The 25490-nt window shown below is 58.2% G+C and overlaps 1 protein-coding gene across 1 annotated transcript in view; it reads right to left on the reverse strand.

Moving 5' to 3' along the window:
• Positions 1 to 17364, reverse strand: part of RTN4R (reticulon 4 receptor) — a 98352-nt gene extending 80988 nt beyond the window's left edge. Inside the window, exon 1 of the mRNA XM_058037158.1 lies at positions 16832 to 17364. Coding sequence (XP_057893141.1) covers positions 16832 to 17045 — 214 coding nt within the window. The 5' untranslated portion in view covers positions 17046 to 17364. The remainder of the gene's footprint in view (positions 1 to 16831) is intronic.
• Between the last annotated feature and the right edge of the window lie 8126 nt (positions 17365 to 25490).

Raw genomic sequence — 25490 nt, forward strand, 5'->3', positions numbered from 1 at the left:
TTTATCCTTTTTTTTCCCCTTCCCTATTAAAGAACTGTTATTTCCAGCTCCCATCTTTTTGCCCGAGAGCCCCTTAATTTAAAATTTCTAGCAATTGGGAGGGGTGGGGAGGGTTTACATTCTCCATTTCAGGGGAGGCTCCTACCTTCCTTAGCAGACTCCTGGCTTCCCAAACCAAGTCCCCATCCCTGCAGCCATCAAGGCAGGGCAGGGCAGCTCCCAGAGCCCTCCCTGGAGATGCCAGCCCCACGCTGGATCCTCCCCAGGAGCCAGACACACACCACTGCTGCTCTTTCCCCCAGTGCCAGGCGATCCCAGCTTGGTGCCCCCGGTGACATTTCCCAGGAAAAGAACAGCACAGAAAATGCAAAGGTTAAATTTGCATATTCCCTGTGCTGCTCCAGAGAGCCAGGCAGGCAGGAGGAGCTGTGCCAGCCTGTGCCAGCAGGGCTCAGGGACCTGCTCAGGGGGCACCAGGCACCTCTCTGGGCAGGTGGGAGAGGGGAAACGGCCTCAGGCTGCACTCCAAGGGAGCTCCAGGCTGGAAATCAGGGACAATTTCCTCACTCAAAGGGTGGTCAGGCCCTGGAACAGGCTGGAGTCACAGCTGGAGTCAATGAAAACAATAATTATCTGATTGCTTCTCCTGTGTTTTGCTGCTTTGGAATGTGGTTTGGAGATTTTTTATCAACTGGAGGTGTTCATCCCTGGAGGTGTTCAAAAAAGTGAGCAGACCTAGCACTTCACAATATGGTTTGGTGGCCAGGGGTGTTGATCAGAGGTTGGATTTGATAATCTTGGAGATCTTTTCCAGCCCTAATGATCCCATGGTTCTGTGACTTTCCACAGTGGCCTTTGGTGCTGGGAGGGAGCAAAGCAAAGGGCCACAGGCAGTGAGGGACAGCACTGTGGCCCTGCCTCTGCAGAGCAGCCCAGGGCAGGGAGGAGGAAACCAGCAGCACCTCCTTGTTCCTGGGAGGGACAGCCTGGATGCGCCTTGTGGAGGCCATGGAGCCACCACCACCTCCTTGTCCCCAAGGAGGGACAGCCTGGATGCACCTTGTGGAGGCCATGGAGCCACCACCACCTCCTTGTCCCCAAGCAGGGACAGCCTGGATGCACCTTGTGGAGGCCATGGAGCCACCTCTGCATCGCCTAACACAACACCTGCTCCAATGGTGCCCTTGGGGCTGCAGCACTCCAGGGAGGCCCCAAAGCCACAGAAACCTGCCCAGCAGAGCTCCAAATGGCCCAGATGAGCACAGAGCTCCCATGGCACGCCTGGGGTGGTCACACACTCGAGTGACTGATCCAGGAGGGCAGGGCTGGTCCTGGCTTAGCAAGGACAGCACTGAGGCTCAGCCTGAGGCTCCCAGAGCACAGGGAGAGCCCCTGGGGTAGCTCACAGGGGGAGGAACAGTGTCCCACAGCCAGCCCCAGTGTCACACACTCAATCCCAGTGTCCCCCAACCTGGCATGTCCCTGCTCTGTGATTTTTTTTCCACGCTGGTCCCCAGGGGCTGTGCTGGCCTGGCCAGGGGCCGTGCCCATCCCTGCTCCTCCCAGGGCACCAGGGCAGCTGCCCTGGCAGGGTGGCCCCACAGCTGGCTGGGGTTCTGTCCCAGGAGCTCTGGGTGCCCTGGCAATCCCTGCTCACTCCTGGTCCTCTCTGCACACCCAGCAGGTTCTGGCTCCCAGCACGGTGACAATTCTCGTGCCATTAGAGCCCTGGCTCCACCATCCCTTCCCGCTGCAGTGTGATCTCAGGGTTTACCTCAGAGTCCCGGGTCTCTCCCCTAAGATTCCCTCCCAGGTGTGTCAGTCACCTCTCCTTTCCCTTCCCAGCACTGTCTGTCAGTCCTGGCATTCCAGAAGGGCCTCGAGTGATTGGCAGATTCACAGGATGCCCTCTATCCCTGGAGGACATTGGGCCATCCAGGTGTCCTTTGTCCCTTTGTCCCTCCCCTCCTGTCCCTGCTTGGTGGCTCCCTGCCCCTTCCCTGCCCCTCTCCCCGGGTTAAAGGAGCAGCAACCACGGGCTCAGGGAGTTCTGTTGGAGCTGGTGCTGCATTCAGAGGCCTGTGGGCCAGAATAAAGCTCTGCATCCAAACCCTCCATCAGAACCAGCTCCTTTCCTTCACCATCGCCTCAAAGCTCCTCTGCCAGAGGGAAACCTGAGGAGCAGCCCCTGTTATGGGGGGAAGCTCCATCCCAGCACCACCAGAGCTCCTGCAGGCCTGGACTTGTCCCCACGGGCCCAGTGCAGCACCCAGGCAGCCCAAAGTGTCTGTGGGGTGAAACACCACACACCCACAGCCCAAAGTGTCTGTGGGGTGAAACACCACACACCCACAGCCAAAAGTGTCTGTGGGGTGAAACACCACACACCCAGCCAGCCAAAAGTGTCTGTGGGGTGAAACACCACACACCCACAGCCAAAGGTGTCTGTGGGGTGAAACATCACACACCCAGCCAGCCCAAAGTGTCTGTGGGGTGAAACACCACACACCCAGCCAGCCCAAAGTGTCTGTGGGGTGAAACACCACACACCCAGCCAGCCCAAAGTGTCTGTGGGGTGAAACACCACACACTCAGCCAGCCAAAGGTGTCTATGGGGTGAAACACCACACACCCAGCCAGCCCAAAGTGTCTGTGGGGTGAAACACCACACACCCAGCCAGCCAAAAGTGTCTGTGGGGTGAAACACCACACACCCAGCCAGCCCAAAGTGTCTCTGGGGTGAAACACCACACACCCACAGCCAAAAGTGTCTGTGGGGTGAAACACCACACACCCAGCCAGCCCAAAGTGTCTCTGGGGTGAAACACCACACACCCACAGCCAAAAGTGTCTGTGGGGTGAAACACCACACACCCAGCCGGCCAAAAGTGTCTGTGGGGTGAAACACCACAGTTGCTGTGATTTGGTTCAGCAGCAAGGGCCAGACAAGCTCAGACATGTCCTGTCTGCAATATTGGTGATACCAATATCATCCTCTCTGTGCCCATGCCAAGTGCTGGGCTCACCTTTCACTCTGGATCTCTCTGGGTTTGAGAGCACAGCAAACACCAGCCCTGAGCAGGGAGGGCTCTCAGGGCTTTTTCAGCTGCAGCCCCTGGTTTGGAGCAGCTGCTCCGCTGTCCCTGCAGTGCCACAGGGCAGCAGGGGACCCCTGGGGACATTCACCCCAAGCAGGGGCACTCAGAGCCTGGTGTCCCCTCCTCAGCAGGCACACAGGCTGGGATGAGCTGGCAGGGATTATCGGGAGGGCCTCATGCTCTGGCACACACAGGGGAGGTGCTGGGGGGCTGCTGGCCCCTCTGTCACTAAACCATGGTCTGGACAGCAGGGCTGGCCCTGCCCCTGTCCCAAGGGGTGACCCCAGGGCCAGCACATCCCACACCTGCAGAGGGGTGCAACACACCCAGACATCCCACAGAGCTTTGGGGGCTGTCACAGCAGGGCTCCCACCCCAGCCTCAGGGGGGGCTTCAGGAGCAGGGCTGGACACAAATGTCACAGCAAGGGAGTCATGGGCTCACATGGGCCACAGTGAGACCTTGATTTCAGGAGGAGAGGAGCAGGTTAGAACTCAGAAATGCAGGTTAGAACTCAGAAATGGAGGTTAGAACACCCAGAAATGCAGATGAAACCAGGAAACCACAGCTCAGCCCCCAGAAGCTCCCTTGGGTGGCACCTGAAGCTGGGAGGGGCAGGGCTGGAGCAGGCACAGACTGGGCTGGGGGATCCTCGTGACCATAAAAACAGGATCACAGACTCCTGGAATGGTTTGGCTTGGGAGGGACCTTAAAGCTCATCCAGTGCCACCCCTGCCATGGGCAGGGACATTCCCCTGGCCCAGCTGTGTCTCCATGCAAAGCACTCTGCACCTGCCCCAGGTGTCCCCAGGTTAAACTTTTCCAAGCTCCCAGCACACCCAGGCTCCCCAGGAAATGGCAAACCCGGTGTTCTCAGGCAGACTCTATCCCTGCAGCCCAGCTGGCCATCCCAAAGCTCAGGATTACCTGTAAGCCTTGAGAAACTCCAGGAAAGCCAAAAATAAACACAGAGAAAGCAAAGCATTTCCCATGAAACACCATGGGCAGGGAAAGGCTCCCCAAGGCAGCTCGGGGTCATTTATGGTGCCACTGCAACAAATGTCTCTCCCTGGCTGGGAGAGGAGGGGACAGGGACTGAACACAATCCTGGGCCAGCAGCACCCCCAGCCCCTCCCAGAGCCCCTTCCCAGGGCCTTGGGACCTCTCTGCACCCAGCAGAGACACAGGCTCAGGAAAACAGGAATAGTGGGAATGATGTTTAAACAAGCACTGCCTGATCTCCAGACCCCACATTGCCCCCAGTGCCTCATCAGCAAAGTTTGTGTCATGGTAGAATCTGGGTCTTGCTAAAAGCTTGGGAGAAATTGCTCCTTGGGCTTGTGGGTGGCATCAAAGCCAAGGGTGTGACCTTGGAGGTCACCTGAAGATGAAGCTGCACCTTTCAGCCAGGCTCCTTCTCCTTCTCCTTCTCCTTCTCCTTCTCCTTCTCCTTCTCCTTCTCCTTCTCCTTCTCCTTCTCCTTCTCCTTCTCCTTCTCCTTCTCCTCTCGCTTCACCCCTGATGTCAAAAATCAAGGTTCAAACCTGGAACATCAAACCTGGAATATCAACCCTGGAACACCAAACCTGGTACATCAAGCCTGGAACACCAACTCTGCAGGGCTGAGCCAGATCCCCCTGCCATGCCCAGGGAGGCTGAGGGGCACAATCTCTTTGCTTCCCCCCCCCAGCATTTTCCATTCCAAATAAAATCCATTTTGTGGCCTGAAATGGAGCCAGCCAAGGGGGGATGCAGCAGCTCTGCCCAGTGGGGGGAGCAGGGTGGGCTGAGAGGTGCAGCCCATGAGCCCAGCCTGGGCAGCTGCCCCTGCATCCCTGGCAGTGCCCAAGGCCAGGCTGGACACTGGGGCTGGGAGCAACCTGGGACAGTGGGAGGTGTCCCTGCCATGGCAGGGTGACACTGGGTGGGCTCAGGGTCCCTCCCAACCCAGCCCATTCCATGTTTCTGTGGTTCTGAGCTGCCCAGCTGGCAGGGCTCTGCCCACCTGCCTGCCCACAGCTCCCAGCTGTGCCCTGGGTGCAGGGCAGGGACAGCAGGGGATGCTGCCTGCAGCAGTGACCCTGAGCACCAAAGGGACCCTGAGGACATCCTGTCCTGAGCCCGGGGGCCTGCAGGGACACTGCTGCTGTGCTGCCACTGCTGCTGTGCTGCCACTGCTGCTGCCCCAGCCATGGGTGGTGGATGCAGAGCAGTCCAACCCCTGGTCCCCACAGCCAGCAGTGTCCCACCACCACCCCTGGGGTCAGTGCCACCCCTCAGACCTCAGCACCACCATCATTCACCCCTCAGGACACATCAGGGACAAACTGAGAGAGGGAGAGAAGTGCCCAGAGCTCCTCAACCAACTTGTGCCAGAGAACCACCCTCTGCACTTGAGTGTCACCCTGGTTTTTTAAGATTTTCTAAGCCTTCTGATGTTTATATTCTTGTAACAAACTTTCTCACACACTTTCTGTAAATAACTCATTGTTTTGCATTCCTTTATGGAGGAGGAGAAAGTTGATGGACTGTTGGTCTGTCCAGTGTCACTGGAGAGGTGGCACTGTCACCCTCCGATCCACTGTCACTTTTGGAAATCTATAAATGTTAAAGTCAGAAATTAAACGCTCTCTTTTCTACCTTGGAGAATGTTGTGTCCACATAATTTTATTTTGTGTCCTATAACGACACAGAAGCTGCCAAATGACACTGGTAGGGGGCTATTTACAAATCATAAATGGGACAGGACTGCTGGGAACGTGCCTTGAGCTGTTTTATTCTCCAGCATCATTCTCATTCCATGGTGATGACAATGGGAAGGTGCCACCAGCTCACATCCCAGGCAGCAGACACAGAACTCAATATTACAACTCACTTTATAAGTTTCTTGACCAATCACACAAAGCAAAAGCATTGACAGTATTGACAGTCGTTCTATCCAACCACTATAAGCACCTTTGGTTAAACAACGCTTGCTTATTTCAAATACAACACCTGCTTGTGAGCCTTAAACACAATGCACAGAGCTCCATTATTAAGCTTCAACCTTCTTAATATCTTGCTAGATAAACTTTTCTGTAGCTTAGGGAGTTATTCTAGACCAGCATTAATACACAGATCATTGTTCTATTTGTCCTTGCTTTTCTACAGTTTAAAGAATTTTTCTGCTGATCAATCTCACGGCTGCCGCTTAGCTCCAGTCACAGTTCTGCTGTCTCTGAGCCTGCGTTTTGCAACTTTCCCAAAACTCTCTAATTTTGTAGATTCCCACACCAAATCTCTTTCAGCCCTGGGACACTGAAGGCTCCTCCAGCCCCCAGAGCCATTTCCAGAGCAGCTCCTGTCTGTGACCCCAGGCTGGGTGTGCAGATGTTCAGGGCTGCAGATCCTCACCAGGGCAGAGGCAGGAGATGCCACCACACTCCTGGGAACCCAGAGCACCCCTGTACTACAGAGTGCCCCACTGCTGGCAGCAAAAGGGGCCTGGAAGAACAGGAGGGGAAGGAATCCTGTGTGGAAACTGCTGCTTCTGGACAGGGGCAGAGCCAGAGATCTCCACTTGACCAGAAACAGCTCCAGAGGGCCCGGGCAGAGCAGCACAGAGAGAAGAGCTGAGCCCACACCCCAGCCTGCAGCCTCCCCACCCCGGGATCAAACTGGGATCCCGGCACAAGGGCTGCTCTCAAAGGGAAAGGGACAGACAGCCCTCTAGTGTAAAGCCAATGCTAACCGTGTTTGCACGGCCACAGAGCATTGATCAGGGCCAGATCCATCAGGATCTGTGCTTGGGAAGGAGCCTGGGCACGGGGAGAAGGGCAGCACAGCTCCCACTGCTCTGAAAACATGCCAGTGCCCCGGGGATGTGCAATCCCAGGATGGCTGGGTGGAAAGGGACATCACAGCCCACCCAGTGCCACCCCTGCCATGGCAGGGACAGCTCCCACTGTCCCAGGTGCTCCAGCCCCAGTGTCCAGCCTGGCCTTGGGCACTGCCAGGGATCCAGGGGCAGCCCCAGCTGCTCTGGGCACCCTGAGCAGGGAAGGATCTCCCCTGATATCCACTCTACACCCACCCTCTCTCAGTTTGAATCCACCTCTCTGTCCTGTCCCTCCAGATCCTTGCAGTGCAAGTCCCACAGGTCCTGCTGGCTCCCACTGCCCATTTGTCTCTGCACAGGTAAATCCCACATTCCCGAACTCTGGATTTGCTCTGAGGCTTTCCAACAACCCCTCTGCACAGAGGAGAGCGTGGAGCCCTGCCAGCCTTACCCCAGCACCCCCAAAGGGCTCCTGAGAGCCCAGCCTGGCCAGCAGCTCCTGGCACATCCCTGCAAACCCCCGTGCGAGCAGGGAAAGCTGAATTTGGGGGCTCCACAGGATTTTCCTTTCTGTCTCCCCTGTGCTGAGAGCCAGGCTGAGCTCCCCTCTCCCAGAGCACGTGGCTGTGTTGTGCTCAGGGATCATTGTCCCTGGCTCCCACCATCACTCACAGCCTTAAGGAAGAGGCACAATTAAAATCAATATTTAAAGTCATCAAACAAGCAGAGGGAAATTTGAGCAGCCCCACAATTCACAGTGACAGGAGAACCCAGGGTGCAGGGCTGAGCCTGAGCTGCAGCGCCCAGAGCACACTTCTGCCCACAGCCTTCAAAATTTAATGAAAACACACCAGTTTTAAACACTTCCCCAAATCCAGCTCGCAAAATCTGTCACTTTGATGGGAATGGTCCCAGTCTCAGACTAATCAGTCACTTTTACTTCCTCTTTAGTAGCTAAAGACGCAAATGAACTCCCTGCAAACCGCACAGCTCCGGGAGGAGAATTTAGCAGCCAGATGGTTCTTGCAAAAGATTGGTTTTTAACAAAAAAAATAAAAGTGAACCCGCTTCCCCCACGAGCAGCTCACGGGAGATGAGGTGACACATCACAAGTGTGACATTAGAGCATCACTCCTGCCACAGAAATGCCCCTTCCTAAAGCACCACGTAAATCACAATTAGCACTAATAAGGGATCAATTAGTGCGAGGCACTGTAATTATGCCCTGCACTCAGGGAGGAAAGGGAAGCGTCGCGCTGGAATGCAAACATCCCTTTGTTTCCAGCAGAAGGTGCAGCACGGAGAGAGAAAACAAAGCACGGAGCGCTGGAGAGGCACCAGGGCTCCCAGAGCCAGGGAGGGAACGGGGCCAGCTCCAGCGGGACCGGGAAAAGATGGGCTGGGCTGGGATGGAAACTCCATCCAGGCAGGAGAAAAGCTGGGATGGGATGGGATGGGATGGGATGGGATGGGATGGGATGGGATGGGATGGGATGGGATGGGATGGGATGGGATGGGATGGGATGGGATGGGATGGGATGGGATGGGATGGGATGGGATGGGATGGGATGGGATGGGATGGGATGGGATGGAAACTCCATCCAGGTAGGAGAAAAGCTGGGCTGGGATGGAAACTCCATCCAGGCAGAGAAAAGCTGGGATGGGATGGGATGGGATGGGATGGGATGGGATGGGATGGGATGGGATGGGATGGGATGGGATGGAAACTCCATCCAGGCAGAGAAAAGCTGGGATGGGATGGAAACTCCATCCAGGTAGGAGAAAAGCTAGGCTGGGATGGAAACTCCATTCAGGCAGGAGAAAAGCTGGGATGGGATGGAAGCTCCATCCTGACAGGAGAAAACTGGGCTGGGATGGAAACTCCATCCAGGCAGGAGAAAAGCTGGGCTGGGCTGGAAACTCCATCCAGGCAGAGAAAAGCTGGGCTGGGATGGGATGGGCTGGAAACTCCATCCAGGCAGGAGAAAAGCTGGGCTGGGATGGAAACTCCATCCAGGCAGGAGAAAAGCTGGGATGGGATGGAAACTCCATCCAGGCAGAGAAAAGCTGGGATGGGATGGGATGGGATGGGATGGAAGCTCCATCCAGGCAGGAGAAAAGCTGGGATGGGATGGAAGCTCCATCCAGGCAGAGAAAAGCTGGGATGGGATGGGATGGGATGGGATGGGATGGGATGGGATGGGATGGGATGGGATGGGATGGGATGGGATGGGATGGGATGGGATGGGAGCTCCATCCAGGCAGGAGAAAAGCTGGGCTGGGATGGAAACTCCATCCAGGCAGAGAAAAGCTGGGATGGGATGGAAGCTCCATCCAGGCAGGAGAAAAGCTGGGCTGGGATGGGATGGAAACTCCATCCAGGCAGGAGAAAAGCTGGGATGGGATGGAAACTCCATCCAGGCAGGAGAAAAGCTGGGATGGGATGGAAACTCCATCCAGGCAGGAGAAAAGCTGGGATGGAAACTCACTCCCATCCAGGCCCTGAGCCTCCCTCTGCTCCCCTGTGGAATTGCAGCTGCAGTGGGATGGGGGCACAGCTGACATTAAAGGCTCTCAGAGCACGGCTCAAGGACAGGAATGCTGGACAAGGAGGTTCCTGGGAGTCAGCTCCAGCCAACAAGCACCAAAAGGATTGGGAAGCTGTCAGTATGCAGCTCCTGGAAGGAAGAAGGAGCTGATGTCCATCCCTTGTGCCAGGCTGCTCCAAGCCCCAATATCCAACCCAGCTTGGGCACTGCCAGGGATCCAGGGGCAGCCCCAGCTGTGCCAGGGCCTGCCCACCCTGCCAGGGAACAATTCCCCATTCCCAATATAGGTCCCAGTATGTCCTGCAGGGTCAGGCAGAGGGAATTATGATGGTTGGGCTGGGCAGAGAGAAGGTGAAGGGAGATTTCCAGGGCAGCTGAAAGGATGGCAGAGCAAAGCACACCTTGGTGTGCCAGGTGACACAGCAAGGAGCCACAGCCACGAGCTGCAGCCTGGGAGCTTCAGGTCAGACATCAGGAGAGATTTTCCATCAGCTCCAGTACTGGGAAAGGCCAGCAGGGCTCCATCACTGGGGCTTTCCAAAGCCTGGACAGAGCAATCCCCACAGAGCTGAGCTGGGGTGCAATGGCCCTGCTCTGGAGCCTCCCCCAGCACCTGCAGGGCCCTGGGGTCTGGCCAGCTCTGTGTGTCCCCAGAGAGGTCCCTGTCCCTGCAGGGAGTCAGCACAGGGGGCATCTGAGGGCTGCAGAGCCCCAGGGCAGCTGTGTGTAATTACCATTGATGAGGGACTGCAGCCTGGCGGGCTGCAACCAGGCCAGGGGCTCCTCCAGGAGCAGCCACACAGCAAACACGGGCACAGGACAGTGTCTGCAAGGGTCTGCTGCCACCCTGGGTGTCCCACTGCCACCCTGGGTGTCCCACTGCCACCCTGAGTGTCCCATTGTCACCCTGAGTGTCCCTGCTGCTGTACTGAGTGTCCCATTGTCACCCTGGGTGTCCCACTGCCACCCTGAGTGTCCCATTGTCACCCTGAGTGTCCCACTGCCACCCTGAGTGTCCCACTGCCACCCTGAGTGTCCCTGCTGCCACCCTGAGTGTCCTGCTGCCATCCTGAGTGTCCCTGCTGCCATTCTGAGTGTCCCTGCTGCTGTTCTCAGTTTCCCATTGTCACTCTGAGTGTCCCATTGTCACCCTGAGTGTCCCACTGCCACCCTGAGTGTCCCTGCTGCTGTTCTGAGTGTCCCATTGTCACCCTGAGTGTCCCTGCTGCCACCCTGAGTGTCCCATTGTCACCCTGAGTATCCCACTGCCACCCTGAGTGTCCCTGCTGGCCCCCTGAGTGTCCCACTGCCATTCTGAGTGTCCCTGCTGCCACTCTGTGTCCCTGCTGCCACTCTGAGTGTCTCACTGCCACCCTGAGTGTCCCTGCTGCCACCCTGAGTGTCCCTGCCATGGCACCTGGCTGTCACGCCTGCTTTTACCCCTCTTTGGCACCTCTGCAGCCCCTGCTCTGACCTCACAGGGACCTAGGACGAAGCTCCCCATCACTCCTGCCCCAGCCAGGGACAGAGCCAGGGACAGAGCCAGGCACCCCCAGGCCACCAAAGGGACAGGGAGCACCCGTGGTGTGACCCAGGCCAGGTGAGAAAGGGCTTGGGCTGCAGACAGGCTGTGGAGGGGGACAGGGCATCTCCATCCTTGGGAAGACATCCAAGCCCCTGAGCAGCCAGATCTGGCTGTGAAACCAGCTGGGCTTTGAGCAAGAGGTCCTTTAGATCCCTCCAGGTGTATCCAGATTATAACATCCAAAATATCGCACGATTTCATGAAAGCAGACATTGTGAGCCTGGCTTGCCTGAGCCCTGCAGACAGGAGCCAGCTCTGCTCCTTGAGAGCCATCAGGGTGATGCCTCAAACTGCTGAGCTCTCCAGAAACTGAACTAAAACCCCAGCACTGGAGCGTTTGTGTTGCTTTGTTTCCAGTCTCCTGGATGTTTTGCATGTGCTTGTGGAGTGTTTCTGCTTTCCTTGACAACCAGGGAGGATTCCAAATAAAACTGAAGTGCTCTGCTGATCTCCTGGTTCCAGGAGAGGGACAATAAACGCTGTGAAATCTGCAGAGCGAAGGGTGGGAGGAAGGTGGGCCAGCCCAGAGACACAAACCTGCTGTGGATGCAGCAGCAGCCCTCAGGGGACCAGCAGTCTGTCACTGCCTCTGTGGCCCTGCTGAGGGGGTGACCAGGGACTGCCCAGCTCCACACTCAGCTCTGGGCTCACTTTAGCGTCCCCTGGGCCCCCTGGGACAGAACTCAGCATCACTCTGAGGACAGGGCTGGAAGAGCTGGGAGAACATCACAGAAAGGCTCAGTGCCCTGGGCAAGAGTACCAGGAAGGGAGAAACAAGAGCAGACTGCAGAGGCCTTCCAGGAGAACTGCCAGAGCAAAGCAGACAGGGCAGGGGCTGTGCCACCCCACAGATGTGCTCTCTCTGTGCCACCCCACAGATGTGCTCTGTCTGTGCCACACCACAGCTGTGCTCTGTGTCACCCCACAGCTGTGCTCTGTGCCACCCCACAGATGTGCTCTGTCTGTGCCACACCACAGCTGTGCTCTGTCTGTGCCACACCACAGATGTGCTCTCTGTGTCACACCACAGCTCTGCTCTCCTGTCCCACACCACAGATGTGCTCTGTGTCACACCCCAGCTGTGCCCTGCCTGTGCCACACCATGAGATGTGCTCTGTCCCACACCCCAGCTGTGCTCTACCTGTGCCACACCACAGCTGTGCCCTGTCTGTCCCCCACCACAGCTGTGCCCTGCTCTGTGTCACACCACAGCTGTGCCCTGTCTGTCCCCCACCACAGCTGTGCCCTGCTCTGTCTGTCCCCCACCACAGCTGTGCTCTCTGTGCCACACCACAGATGTGCTCTGTCTGTGTCACACCACAGCTGTGCTCTCCTCTCCTGTGCCACACCACAGCTGTGCTCTGTGTCCCACACCACAGCTGTGCTCTCTGTGCCACACCACAGCTGTGCTCTGTGCCACACCACAGATGTGCTCTGTCTGTCCCACCCCACAGCTGTGCCCTGCCTGTCCCCCACCACAGCTGTGCTCTGCCCACAGGCAGGGCCTGGCCAAGAGCTGCCCCCAGCCCCAGGGAAGCAGCTTTGTCACCTGCCCTGAGCCTCCACACCCCTCTGAACACCCCCCAGAGGGTGAGCAGCCCCCCCAGAGCCCATTCCCTGTGTCCCAGCAGTGCCAGGCACATGCAGCTCAGCCTGGGGTGAGTTTGCACATTTGAGCAAACTCTGCGCGAATTCCCCCAACACCTCCACGCAAGCACAGCAGGATCCACCCTCAGCCTCTTTCAGCTGATTAAGACTTTCCAGTACAATTGTCCCCTTTTCCCTCAGCCTCTGGAAACCTCCAGGAGTTGCAGCCACAGCAGGAAGGGGGAGGAGAAGGTGGAATTTGTGTCTCAGCAGCCTCACTGCTCCCTCCCACAGCGCTGTGATGGAGGAGCCCTGACACCCTGCTCATCACAAATCCCAAACAGCTCCGGCTGCTCTGGGACACAGCACAGAGCTGCCCACATGGCCACGAGGGACAAGCATTCCCAGAAAGTCCCAGGAGGGACAAACACTCCCAGAAATTCAGTCCCAGCCCTGGCAGGCCCCAGGCTGAGCTGCTGCCTGTGCCAGCCCCTGTGCAGTGCTGCAGGGTGGGTGCTCCTTGTTCCACGGGGGCTGTGCCTCCTGCAAGAAGAGAAAACCTCTCGAGGAACATCCAAAGAGGCGCCTGGCACTCAGAGATGTGTCTCACTGAAGGTGACAGCAGCAGAGAGCATCGCAAATCCAAGGGGGAGAGGACAAACAAACACCTGAGCCTGGGGGGAGCCGCTCCTCCCGGCCCTGCAGGTGAATCCTGGGGGAAGGGAAGGGAAGGGAAGGGAAGGGAAGGGAAGGGAAGGGAAGGGAAGGGAAGGGAAGGGAAGGGAAGGGAAGGGAAGGGAAGGGAAGGGAAGGGAAGGGAAGGGAAGGGAAGGGAAGGGAAGGGAAGGGAAGGGAAGGGAAGGGAAGGGAAGGGAAGGGAAGGGAAGGGAAGGGAAGGGAAGGGAAGGGAAGGGAAGGGAAGGGAAGGGAAGGGAAGGGAAGGGAAGGGAAGGGAAGGGAAGGGAAGGGAAGGGAAGGGAAGGGAAGGGAAGGGAAGGGAAGCCCCAGTACCCTCAGGCAGCAGGACTGAGCAAGGCTGAGCAGGGCTGAGTAAGGCTGTGTGTGCAGCAGCCTCAGAGCATCCTCCCCTGCCCTGCCCCCAGCTCACAGGCTCCTCACTGCTTCTGAGATGAAAGGTGGAAAATTCCCATCTGTGCTGCTGGATTCTGGTTGTTCCTTTGGAAAGCTGAGGCCCAAGTCATTGCTGGGGTCAGAAGAAGATTACCCAGGGCCTGTGGCAGCAGGCACAGGGAATGTGGGATCTCAGTTGGGCATCCCCGTGGCCCTTGCCAGCTTCCAGCTCCACAAGATGAGCGGATGGAGCCACAGCCACTCTCCTGCCCTTGCAGAGCAGGGCAGGGAGCAGGGCAGAGCAGAGAGAGATGCTGTGTGCCAAATGTCCCCTTGCTCCTTCCCACCGGCCACTCCCTCTCCTTTCACTCCTTTATGGACACCCCAGGCTCCCGGGAGGTTTCCCAAGCCCAGCCTGGAGCTCCTGAGCATTGAGGGAATTCACGTGCTGACCACAGCCCTCCACACTTCTCACCGCTTCTCATTAACTCCTCCTCTGGCCCAGCTTTGTCTGGGAAAACATCCCAGATCCAGCAGGGAACAGTGATGTCTGCACCGGTTCAATGCCCAGGCACCAAGTGGTGCAACAGCACCTCCACCTTCCTGCCCTAAAATTCCTCTTGAAGCACATTCCTCCCTAGAAAACCTCTCCACACACAGCCCTTGATGGCCCCATGGATACACATCTGAGCTCTCTGCCCTCGGCTGCCTAAGGGGGGACAAAGCCCAGAAAATGCAGCGGGCCCGTGATAAAAAATTTACATTATAAAGACAGGAAATACAGAATAATGCAATGAATGGTGTCTTCTCTCAAGAGGAAAAAAAAGGAGCTGCTCTCCCATCGGTGATGTTGATGTAGGTTCTCATATTACAGGGTTTGTATTCGGGTTAAAAAAAAAAAAAAAGAATAAGCATAGAAAGCCCCTTTTCAGTAAAAATGAATCGTGTTAATAAGGCAGCAAGTGCTGAGAACAGGGAAAGCTCTGCCTGTCCAACTGCCCCTGGTGGCTATTTCTGGCTTACAAGGCACTTGAAGCATCCTGGCAGCCCACAGTGGGAAATGTAGTCCAGATCCAGCAGGATGGACACTCAGCTAAACAGAATCCCCCAGGTTCGCGAGGACTTTCCAGCCAAACCTGCCAGCAAGGCAGCCTCTCACAGGAGCAATTCATAAACTGCAGCAAAAAAGCAAATAATTCAACCCCGAACTCCTCCAAGCCTTGTTCTATAAATAAAGCCGTTGTAACACAGTTTTTATATTTCATTATCCCCTCTGTTGTTCCACACGGCGCTGGCGGCAGCCGCGAGTGTGGGTGCGTGGGGAGAGCAGCGCTGCAGCAGCGGGGATGGAGCGAGGGGAGCGGGCACACCCAGCCCTGCCCGGCTCTGACAGAGAGCCCCGGGCACGGCCTGGCACGGGCACAGCGGGCACCGAGCCCCGGGCACGGCCTGGCACCGGCAGAGCAGGCACCGAGCCCCGGGCACAGCCTGGCATTGGCCGAGCAGGCACCGACCCCCGGGCACAGCCCGCACCGGCCGAGCGGGCACCGAGCCATGGGCACAGCCCGCACCGGCAGAGCAGGGCACCGAGCACCGGGCACAGCCTGGCACCGGCCGAGCGGGCACCGAGCCCCGGGCACAGCCTGGCACCGGCCGAGCAGGGCACCGAGCACCGGGCACAGCCCGCATCGGCCGAGCAGGGCACCGAGCCCCGGGCTCACACCCACGGCAGCCCGGGCAAATGGAGGCTCCGCTCTCAGCATGCCCCGCGGGCCGGGGACAGGCTGCCAGAGCCGAGCCCGCTCCCGAGGTGCTTCCCAAACAGCAATAAATTGGCCATTTCGCGTTTCACATCGACACAAAGCCTCTCGAGGAGGCAGCGTGCGGGATGGATCACAGCTCGGATGTGTCCTTTGATCGTCACAAATAAATCAGCCAGAGTGCCCTCCAAAATAGAAAGGGAAAGGGAATGGTATCTGTGTCGCTGACGGGCACGGGAAGCGAGCCGGGCACGGCACGGAGCAGAGTCAGAGCGGGCAGAGGCTCCGCACGCCCGAACCTCCCCCGGCCAGCCCGGGAGCTCCACCACGGGCCGATCCCTCCCGTTCCAAACTGCAAACCTGGGCTGGCTCCCGGCGAGCACACCTGGGCGGCACACGCTGCTGCTCCAGCGGGCACCGTGCCCCTCCAAACTGGGGCCGCCTCCCGGTGCCCCCGGTCCCGCGCAAGCGGCCACAGCACGGCGGCACCGGGGAGCTCCGGGAGCCGCCGCAGCCCCGGCCCCTGTGCCAGCCCTGCCCGGCCCCAGCCCGCACCCGGGGCCGGGAAGCGAAGGTTATCGCCGAAGAGCACGGGAAAGGTGCGGGCACAGTCCGGCCGTGCCAGGCTGCGAGCTCCGTCCCTGTCTCCTGGCGAAAGGAAAGGGGGTCCAGCCCCGCACCCCCAGCCCTTCCCAGCCTCTGGCTCCGAGCACAAAGCGGCCGGCGGGACCCTGAGCTCTGCGGGGAGCCCCCGCCGCACCCCGGAACCCTGCGGAGCCCCCGGAGCCTCCGGGAACTTCCCCGTGCGGCGGCTCCAGGAGCGGGACGGGCTCGGGCAGCGGGGTCGGGGCTGCGAGCGGGGCAAGCCGGGCTGCCCCATCCCCTCTGCCGCCCGTCCCGGCCCCTCCGCCGCGGGATGCGGGGTGCGGGATGCGGGGTGCGGACGCGCTTCCCCCGGAGGCACTAACTTCCCCCGGTCACCCCAAGGCCGATCTGAGCCAAGGCAGGCTGGGCGGCGGCTGGAGGGGGCTTAGCCCGCTGCTCCCTTTCCACCATCCCTCTGTCCTCGTTCCCTGCCAATGCCGTGCTCGCGGCTGGAGCCGAGCCGTGCCCGGGGCTCGCTCCCCCTCTGGCCTCGCCTCCGCTCCGCTCCCGCAGCCGCGGCGCTCCCGCTCCCCCCGCGCCCTCCCCGCCGCCTCTCCCGGCCCCTCTTCTCCTCGTGGCACCTTGGCCGCTCCCGAGGACCCCACGGGGGAAAAAAGTTGCGGCGAGGGAAGTTCCCGGCGCCGGGCGGAGTTGGGGCCGCGGCCGCCGTGCCCTGCCCGGGGGAGCCGCGGCGGCGGAGGGACACCGGGGCGCACGTACCTTCAGCTATCGCCCTCTTCATCTTAGGGGTCGGGGAAGGCACGTCTGGAGGCGCAAAGTGGAGCGGCAGCGGTACAATCCTTGGGAAAGCGGGGCAGATCCCGGAGCCAAACTTCAGCCCGAGCGGGGAGCGGCGGCGCACGGGGAGGGGGGGGGCGCTCCCGGTGCCCTCGCTCATCGGGGGAATGAGCAGCCCCCGAGCTGGAGTCAGCATCCAGGCGAGGCTCCCCCTCCCTGCCTCGCCTCGCCTCGCCTGCCTCGCTGCCTCCTGCTCGCTCCGCCCGCCCGCCCGCCGCACGCACGGGGCCGGGGCTGCGGCGGATCCCGGCGGGGAGCGGGGCCGGCTGCGCTGGATCCCGGGAGCGAGCGGCGAGCGAGCGGGGATGGAGAGGCGATGAATGTTTTATGGGATCATGTGGTTTGACGTGAGAGGAATCAGCCTAGATCGGATTTACTGGCTGGAGGAGTGAGCGGGAGGACGGGGGAGCCGGGCACGGGCTGGCGAGGGGAGGAGGGGCCGCTCCGACGGTGCGGAGCGCGGCGGAGCCCCCGCGGTGCGGCCGCGGCCCGGGCAGGGCTGCGCGGGGCCGGGCGCTCATTCCTGGAGAAGCGGTGCCACCTAAAGGAAGCGGCGGAGAGGGACGGCCGGGCTCGGCGGGCACCGGGCCCGCTCCCTCCTCCTCCTCCTCCTCCTCCTCCTCCTCCTCCTCCTCCTCCCCGGCTCCCGCCGCAGCCGCGCCCGCACCGCCCGGGCACCGCGGCTCGGAGCCCCTCGGGAGGCAGCGGAGACCTCGGCGGGTGTTTGCCCCTGCTCTGGATCTGCGCACGGGGAGGCGGTGAGAGACATCCGAACGTGCGCTGCCTCCTCTTCCTCACCAGATTCGGCTGCGGCGGGAGCGGAGCCGCTGCTCTCCCGAGGGAAGGATGTCAGAGAGCCCTTTGAGAACTCCTCCCTGTGGCTGAGCCCTCTCGCCGTCCCTGCCCTTGGGGATCCCTCTCCCGCGGGCAGCAAGGACAGCGGCTCGCCTCAGTTTACCCACAGAGCCCGAGCGTTTCGCTGTAGCTGGATCCCCACCCTGCTGAGCCCCCCGGCCCCTTCCCTGGTTCCTGCACGGGCAGATCCCATCTGCAGCCGGCCCATCTGGGCAGCAGAAAGATGGATTTTTATTAAGTGAACTCATTTGCTCAGCGAGGAAAGGAGGAGGGAAGGATTGTGCCGGGGAAAGATGAACATCCACGGTGTGGGGAGGTGGTGGCTCTGTCCCTGCTAGGCAGAGCTTCAGCTGCCACCAGATCCGTGGACAATGTGTGCATGTGTCTGTATCCATGTGAAACCCCACCTGGGACTCTGCATCCAGCCCTGGCGCCCCCACATATGGGACAGGGAGCTCTGGGAGCAGCTCTGGGCTGGAACCCCTCCCGTGGGAGCCGGGCTGGGAGCTGGGATTGATCAGAGAAGGTTGTGTGGAGACCTCACAGCACCTGCCAGGGTCTGAAGGGGCTGCAAGGAAGCCAGGGAGGGATTTTTCATCAAGAACTGGAATGCCAGGACACAGGGAATGGCTCCCAGTGCCAGAGGGCAGGGCTGGATGGGATATTGGGAATTGGGAATTGTTCCCTGGCAGGGTGGGCAGGCCCTGGCACAGGGTGCCCAGAGCAGCTGTGGCTGCCCCTGCATCCCTGGCAGTGCCCAAGGCCAGGCTGGACACTGGGAGCACCTGGGATAGTGGGAGGTGTCCCTGCCATGGCTGGGGGGGCACTGAGGGGGCTTTAAGGTCCCTTCCAGCCCAATCCATTCTGAGCTTCTATAATGTGTGTAATTGTCTTTACCTGTGTACACTGGGTATAGAAATGCTACTGAGCCTTCATTCCTCACTGGGTTTGTCACCCCAATGTTGGCCATCTCTCCAGCTCGCCCTCGGGGTTGTTGTCACAACCACACCCCTCCAAGGCCTGCCCAGTTTCCACCTTCCCATGTAGGCATCACTGCAAGGTGAGCCAGGGTTCAGTTTCTCCTGAGTGCAAAACCAGAGGCTGAGGGTGCCTCCCACTGACCCAGCCCACAATCATCTGTGGAACAAAGAGACTCCACCAAAGGCACCCAGCTGGACACTTGGGGCAGCTGGGGGTGATTTACTCAGTGTGGGCCTTGTTTGTGCCAACAGCCTCAGCTGGCCCGAGGTGCTGGGATCAGAGTCACAGCAGGGGCTGGGTTAGAGGGGACCTTAAAGCTCATCTGGTTCTAATCCCTGCCATGGGCAGGGATACCTTCAATAGGTCCTTGAAACCCCATCTGCAAATGACCCAGGAGAGCTGTCCAGACCCCCTGTAAGTGCAGATGTGAATTCTGTGCAGCCCAGGGCCTGCAGCCCCTTCCTGCAGCGCCTGCAGAGGGCAGGTGGCACCTGGGGAGGGCAGGGGCTCCCTCTGGCCGCTCTCTTTCTGCTCCTCCAGAGTGACAAGGTGCAGAGGTGATTCCCTAATCCTCTTCCTTCCCACACCGCCAGCCCAGCTCAGGCATCCCCTGATCCCCTCTGCCCCTCCTTCCTTGCCTGCCCCCTTCCCTCTGTTTGCTCTTGGTTACTCCCAGCTGCCTCCTGCCCATCCTGGATTTTCCAGGAGCCCTGTACGTACTGAATGAACAGGAGAGCTCTGGATGAACATGCTGCCAGAGGGGCAGTGTGCCCACAGCTGGAACACTGGGTCATTCTTGGGTGCCTGGACCAGCCCACGGCAGGAGCAGCAGGGTTTTCTGGGAATGCCAGGAGAGGTGAGCTCTGGGAAGAGAGCAGGAGCATTCCTGTGCAGTGTGGTGCAGCACACTCTGTTGTTTATGGACATCTCATGGGAGGGAGGCTGATCCCACCCTGCCCTGCTCTTGCTGCAGTGGCAGCCCAGGTTAGGAATGTTCTCCTCCTCCCTTTTGAACACACCTGCAAGCACTCCTGTTCCAGCAGTGCCCTCTGACTCCACCATCCCAAGTGGTGCAGCAGGAGAGAGAGGTCACAACGTGCAGGGCATCAAAATAGCAGCAGAAGAAAGGGCCCTGGAGCTGGAATTTCCTGGGAGAGGGCTGGAAGGTGAGCAGGAGCACTGAAGGAGTTAATTGAAGCTCTAGTCACAGGCCCAAAAATTTCTGGTTGTACGAGGGAGGCAGCGGTTGTTTGGCTGACATTTCTGAAAGGTTAATCTGGAAATGGAGAGAACACATCTGTACAGGGCTGGGGCTGCTCTTGCTGCAGATCCTGCCCCTCCTCGGGCTGTTTGCCCCAGCAGCTGTGGCGCAGAGGTCACTGGGAGGCAGCTGGGGCTGTGACTTTGGCATGCAGGGATGCTCCAGGGTGTGCTCGGGCCTGTCCTGCCCCAGGCTGTGGGACAAGGCACAGAAACTGAGAAACTGCTTCTGCTGCTGTGTGCCCATGCTGGACACCTGTGCTTCGTGTTTCTGTGTCATCTGTGCTGCCCATTGCTGTGTGTGACACCTGTGCTTCCCATTGCTGTGTGTGACACCTGTGCTTCCCATTGCTGTGTGTGTGTGACACCTGTGCTGCCCATTGCTGTCTATGTGACACCTGTGCTGCCCATTGCTGTCTATGTGACACCTGTGCTTCCCAATTCCCTGTGTGTGACACCTGTGCTGCCCATTGCTGTGTGTGTGTGACACCTGTGCTTCCAATGCTGTGAGTGTGTGACACCTGTGCTTCCCATTGCTGTGTGTGTGACACCTGTGCTTCGTGTTTGTGTGTCATCTGTGCTGCCCATTGCTGTGTGTGTGACACCTGTGCTTCCCACTGCTGTGTGTGTGACATCTGTGCTGCCCATTGCTGTGTGTGTGACACCTGTGCTTCCCACTGCTGTGTGTGTGACACCTGTGCTGCCCATTGCTGTGTGTGACACCTGTGCTGCCCATTGCTGTGTGTGTGACACCTGTGCTTTCCATTGCTGTGTGTGTGACACCTGTGCTTCCCATTGCTGTCTGTGTGACACCTGTGCTGCCCATTGCTGTCTGTGTGACACCTGTGCTGGCCATTCCTCTGTGTGTGACACCTGTGCTTCCCACTGCTGTGTGTGTGTGTGTGTGTGTGTGTGTGTGTGACACCTGTGCTTCCCATTGCTGTGTGTGTGACACCTGTGCTGCCCATTGCTGTGTGTGTGTGACACCTGTGCTTCCCATTGCTGTGTGTGACACCTGTGCTTCCCATTGCTGTGTGTGTGACACCTGTGCTGCCCATTGCTGTGTGTGTGACACCTGTGCTTCCCATTGCTGTGTGTGACACCTGTGCTTCCCATTGCTGTGTGTGACACCTGTGCTTCCCATTGCTGTGTGACACCTGTGCTTCCCAATTCCCTGTGTGTGTGACACCTGTGCTGCCCATTGCTGTGTGTGTGTGTGACACCTGTGCTCCCCATTTCCCTGTGTGACATCTCTGCTCCCCGTTTCCCTGTGTGACACCTGTGCTCCCCATTTCCCTGTGTGACATCTCTGCTCCCCATTTCTCTGTGTGACACCTGTGCTCCCCATTTCCCTGTGTGACATCCCTGCTCCCCATTTCCCTGTGTGCAAGGGGGTGTCCCGCAGCAGGTGGTGCAGGAGGGGAGTGCCTGGCAGTAGATCTGTGGGGGAGCTGGAGGGGAGTGCCAGGCAGTAGATCTGTGGGGGAGCTGGGTGCTCACAGTTGCAGTGACTCTGGAGAGCAGCCAGCCTCCTCGAGATGAAGCCTCCTTGCTTTGACTGGATAATTACATGTTCATCTCTACCTGATGCTTAATCACACTGGGATCAGTTCTCTTCCTGCACGTTGGGAGTCTTGTTTGCACAGTGGCATCCCTCCCTGCTCTTTCCAGCTGTGAGCACAGGGCTCCCAAACGATTTAGGCCACATTCCTGGGCCTGTGGGCACTGAGGGAGGTGGATGTGGGGAAATAGGGCACATGAAATGGAATTCATTGCCCTTTGCTGTGCTCACACCCACTGTGACAGTGTTCACAGGGGTCTTAGGATGAGGGAAGAGACGGAGATCTGACTCCATGTTTCAGAAGCCTTGATTTATTATTTTATGATATATATTACTAAAATATAAATTAAATTAATTTAATTTAAATTAAATTAATTTAATTAACTAAATTAAAACTATACTAAAAAGAATAGAAGAAAAAATTCTCATCAGAAGGCTAATAACTAAGAATAGAAAAGAATGAATCACCAAAGGCTTGTGGCTTGGACAGAGAGCCAGCTGAGTGTGATTGGCCATTAATTACAAACAACCACATGAGACCAATCACAGATGCACCTGTTGCATTCCACAGCAGCAGATAACCATTGTTTACATTTTGTTCCTGAGGCGTCTCAGCTTCTCAGAAAGAAAAAATCCCAAGAAAGATTTTTAATGAAAAGATGTCTGCGACACACTCACCTCTTTCTTTTTTAGCAGAGCCTAAAGGAATTGACTCCCGAATCCCAGTATTGAATATAGTGTATCTTGTTCTGCTCCAGAACAGGCTTTTCACTTTTCTCCCTCACGGCCTTGTGGCTGCAGCTGTCCTGTGTCTGATGGGGCTGGGAGCACCCGAAAACACCTCTGAGAGGAGCCAGATGCAGAAAAGGGCACCAAAAGACCAGGAGTGTTTTTCTAGTGTAAGGGGGACAAGATGCTCTTTTAAGGTCCCTTCCAGCCCTTCCAGACCATCCTGGCACTCTGCATTGAGTCTCTGCCACGTTCTGGCACTGCTGTGCTCCCAGGAGGCAGGGGGAGATGTGGGCAGGCAGCAGCTGGGGATGTCACCTGCTGCAGTGTGACACCCCTGTGGCACAGTCACCTGCAGAGGCACAGGAACACCTTCCAAAGGAGTGTCCCCTGCTCTGGGGCCTGCACAGACACAGGAACACCTTCCAAAGGAGTGTCCCCTGCTCTGGGGCCTGCAGGGTCACCTGCAGAGACACAGGAACAGCTTCCAAATCATTGTCCCCTGCTCTGGGGCCTGCAGGGTCACCTGCAGAGACACAGGAACAGCTTCCAAAGCATTGTCCCCTGCTCTGGGGCCTGCAGGGTCACCTGCACAGACACAGGAACACCTTCCAAAGGAGTGTCCCCTGCTCTGGGGCCTGCACAGACACAGGAACACCTTCCAAAGGAGTGTCCCCTGCTCTGGGGCCTGCACAGACACAGGAACACCTTCCAAAGGAGTGTCCCCTGCTCTGGGGCCTGCAAAGACACCTGCACAGACACAGGAACACCTTCCAAAGGAGTGTCCCCTGCTCTGGGGCCTGCAAAGACACCTGCACAGACACAGGAACACCTTCCAAAGGAGTGTCCCCTGCTCTGGGGCCTGCAGGGTCACCTGCACAGACACAGGAACACCTTCCAAAGCATTGTCCCCTGCTCTGGGGCCTGCACAGACGCAGGAACACCTTCCAAAGGAGTGTCCCCTGCTCTGGGGCCTGCAGAGACACAGGGACACCTTCCAAAGGAGTGTCCCCTGCTCTGGGGCCTGCAGAGACACAGGGACACCTTCCAAAGGAGTGTCCCCTGCTCTGGGGCCAGGCACGGGCACAGCACAGGGCACACCCAACTCCAGAGCTAAAGGGGCTCTCTAGAGCCACCACCACTGCCCTGCTGACAGAGTTTGTGTTTGACACCTTCTACCTGCTGACTTTGTGAAGGGCACAAGGCCATGGCTCTGTCCTGGGCATTTCCAGCAGCTGGACAGGGCCCCTGCAGCCTGGGGGGCACTGGGAGCACTGGGAGGGCACTGGGGGGCACTGGGAGCACTGGGAGCACTGGGAGGGCACTGGGGGGCACTGGGGGGCACTGGAGGTACGGGGGGACACTGAGGAGGCTCTGGAGGGCACTGGAAGGCTCTACATCAGCAGGGCTCCTGGGCCGGGGCAGCACTCAGGGAAGATCTGTGCTGACAGGATTTGTCCAGGCACCCAGGGCAGCTCCTGCTCCATTTTCAGTGCCTGCACTGATGCACTGCTGTGGGCAGGGAAGTTCTGTGCTGGCAGAGGGACTCTTGGAGCAGAACAGATACCAAGACTGAACCATCCTACCTGCACAGAAAACAATATAAATAAATACAAAAATATATAAAGTAAATAAAATATCAATATACATATATAAAATATAAAATAAATAAATTAAATTAAACATAAATATAAATACATATATGAAATATAAAATTATATAGATTAAATAAAATACAAATATAAATACATGTATAAAATATAAAATATATAAATTAAAGAAAATATAAATATAAATACATGTATAAAATATAAAATATATAAATTAAATAAAATATAAATATAAACACATATATAAAATATAAAATATATAAATTAAATAAAATATAAATACAATATAAACCAGGTATTTTACACATAACTGTATGATGAGCAGTTGATGTGAAGTAGTGGCAGGTGGAACCTTGTTCTGGGATCATTCTCCAGAGCTCCTCAGCTCCCACAGGAAGTGCCACAGAGAGAAGGAGCCCAGGTGCCCACAGGAGGAATTTCCTGGGCAGGTGGAGGGGCAGGCACTGAGCTCTGCTCTGGGACAGGGACAGCACCCAGGGCACGGCTGGAGCTGGGCCAGGGCAGCTCAGGCTGAGCTCAGGGCAAGGCTCTTCCCCCAGAGGGTGCTGGCACTGCCCAGGCTGCCCAGGGAATGGGCACGGCCCCGAGGCTGCCAGAGCTCCAGGAGCCTTTGGGCAGCACTGCCAGGGATGGACAGGGTGGGGTTGTTGGGGGTCTGGGCAGGGACAGGAGCTGGGCTGGATGATCCTGGGGGTCCCTCCAGCTCACACAGCTGATGTGCCAGGCCTGGTTTCAGTGAGCTCTGGGTCCCAGAGCACCGCAGAGGCTGCCCAGAGCCAGAACACAGAGCACAGAGGCATGGCCTGCCACCCTGGGCACCCTCTGCAGGGACACAGGACATGGCAGGGGCTGGCCCCTGGCCTGGTGTGAGCTGTGCCTGGCTCCAGCTCTGCCAGCTGCTCAGCTCATCAACTCAGGGGGAGGCAGCGAGGGTCTGAGCTGTGCCCTGGGCTGCTCTGCCCCTCCTGCCATGAAACTGCATCAGGGCCAGGCCGGGCCGGGCTGGGCCGGGCTGGGCTGGGCCGGGCAGGGCAAGGAGAGAAAAGCTCCCCGCTGTCAGTCCATGGCAGGCCTGCTCTGAAGGATCAGAAGGGTTTTCTGGGAATGCCAGGAGGGGTGAGCTCTGGGAAGAGAGCGGGAGCATTGCTGTGGAGGCTGCCCCTGTGTCAGTGCACCCAGCCCTGCCTCTCCAGCCAGCCCCGGGCTGCTGCTGCTCCCAGCAGTGAGTGATGGCCCTGGCAGCTCCTGCTCCGTGATTTCCCTCACATTTCAGCCTCCCTGCCTGAGCAATGGGGTCGGTGTGGACGAGTTGTTCCTGTAAATCATCCCAGCACCGCTCCAGCCTGACATATCAATCCCCTCTGGAAAAGGTTCCCACCTGGTCCTGGCGGTGCTGCTGAGGTTGGAATGTGCCAGGAATCCTTCAGAAGGCTCTGCAGGAAGGGCTGCTGATTTATTCAGGCATCTCTTGCAGAAAGCTGCTCCCTTTGCAGCCCTGGGGAGACTCACCTGGCTGAGGGGCTGAGGGCTCCCCCTGGGCTTGGGGCTGCCCTGAGCTCGCCCT

This window comes from Melospiza georgiana, chromosome 18 (assembly GCF_028018845.1).
Source record: "Melospiza georgiana isolate bMelGeo1 chromosome 18, bMelGeo1.pri, whole genome shotgun sequence".
In the NCBI taxonomy this organism is placed as follows: Eukaryota; Metazoa; Chordata; class Aves; order Passeriformes; family Passerellidae; genus Melospiza; species Melospiza georgiana.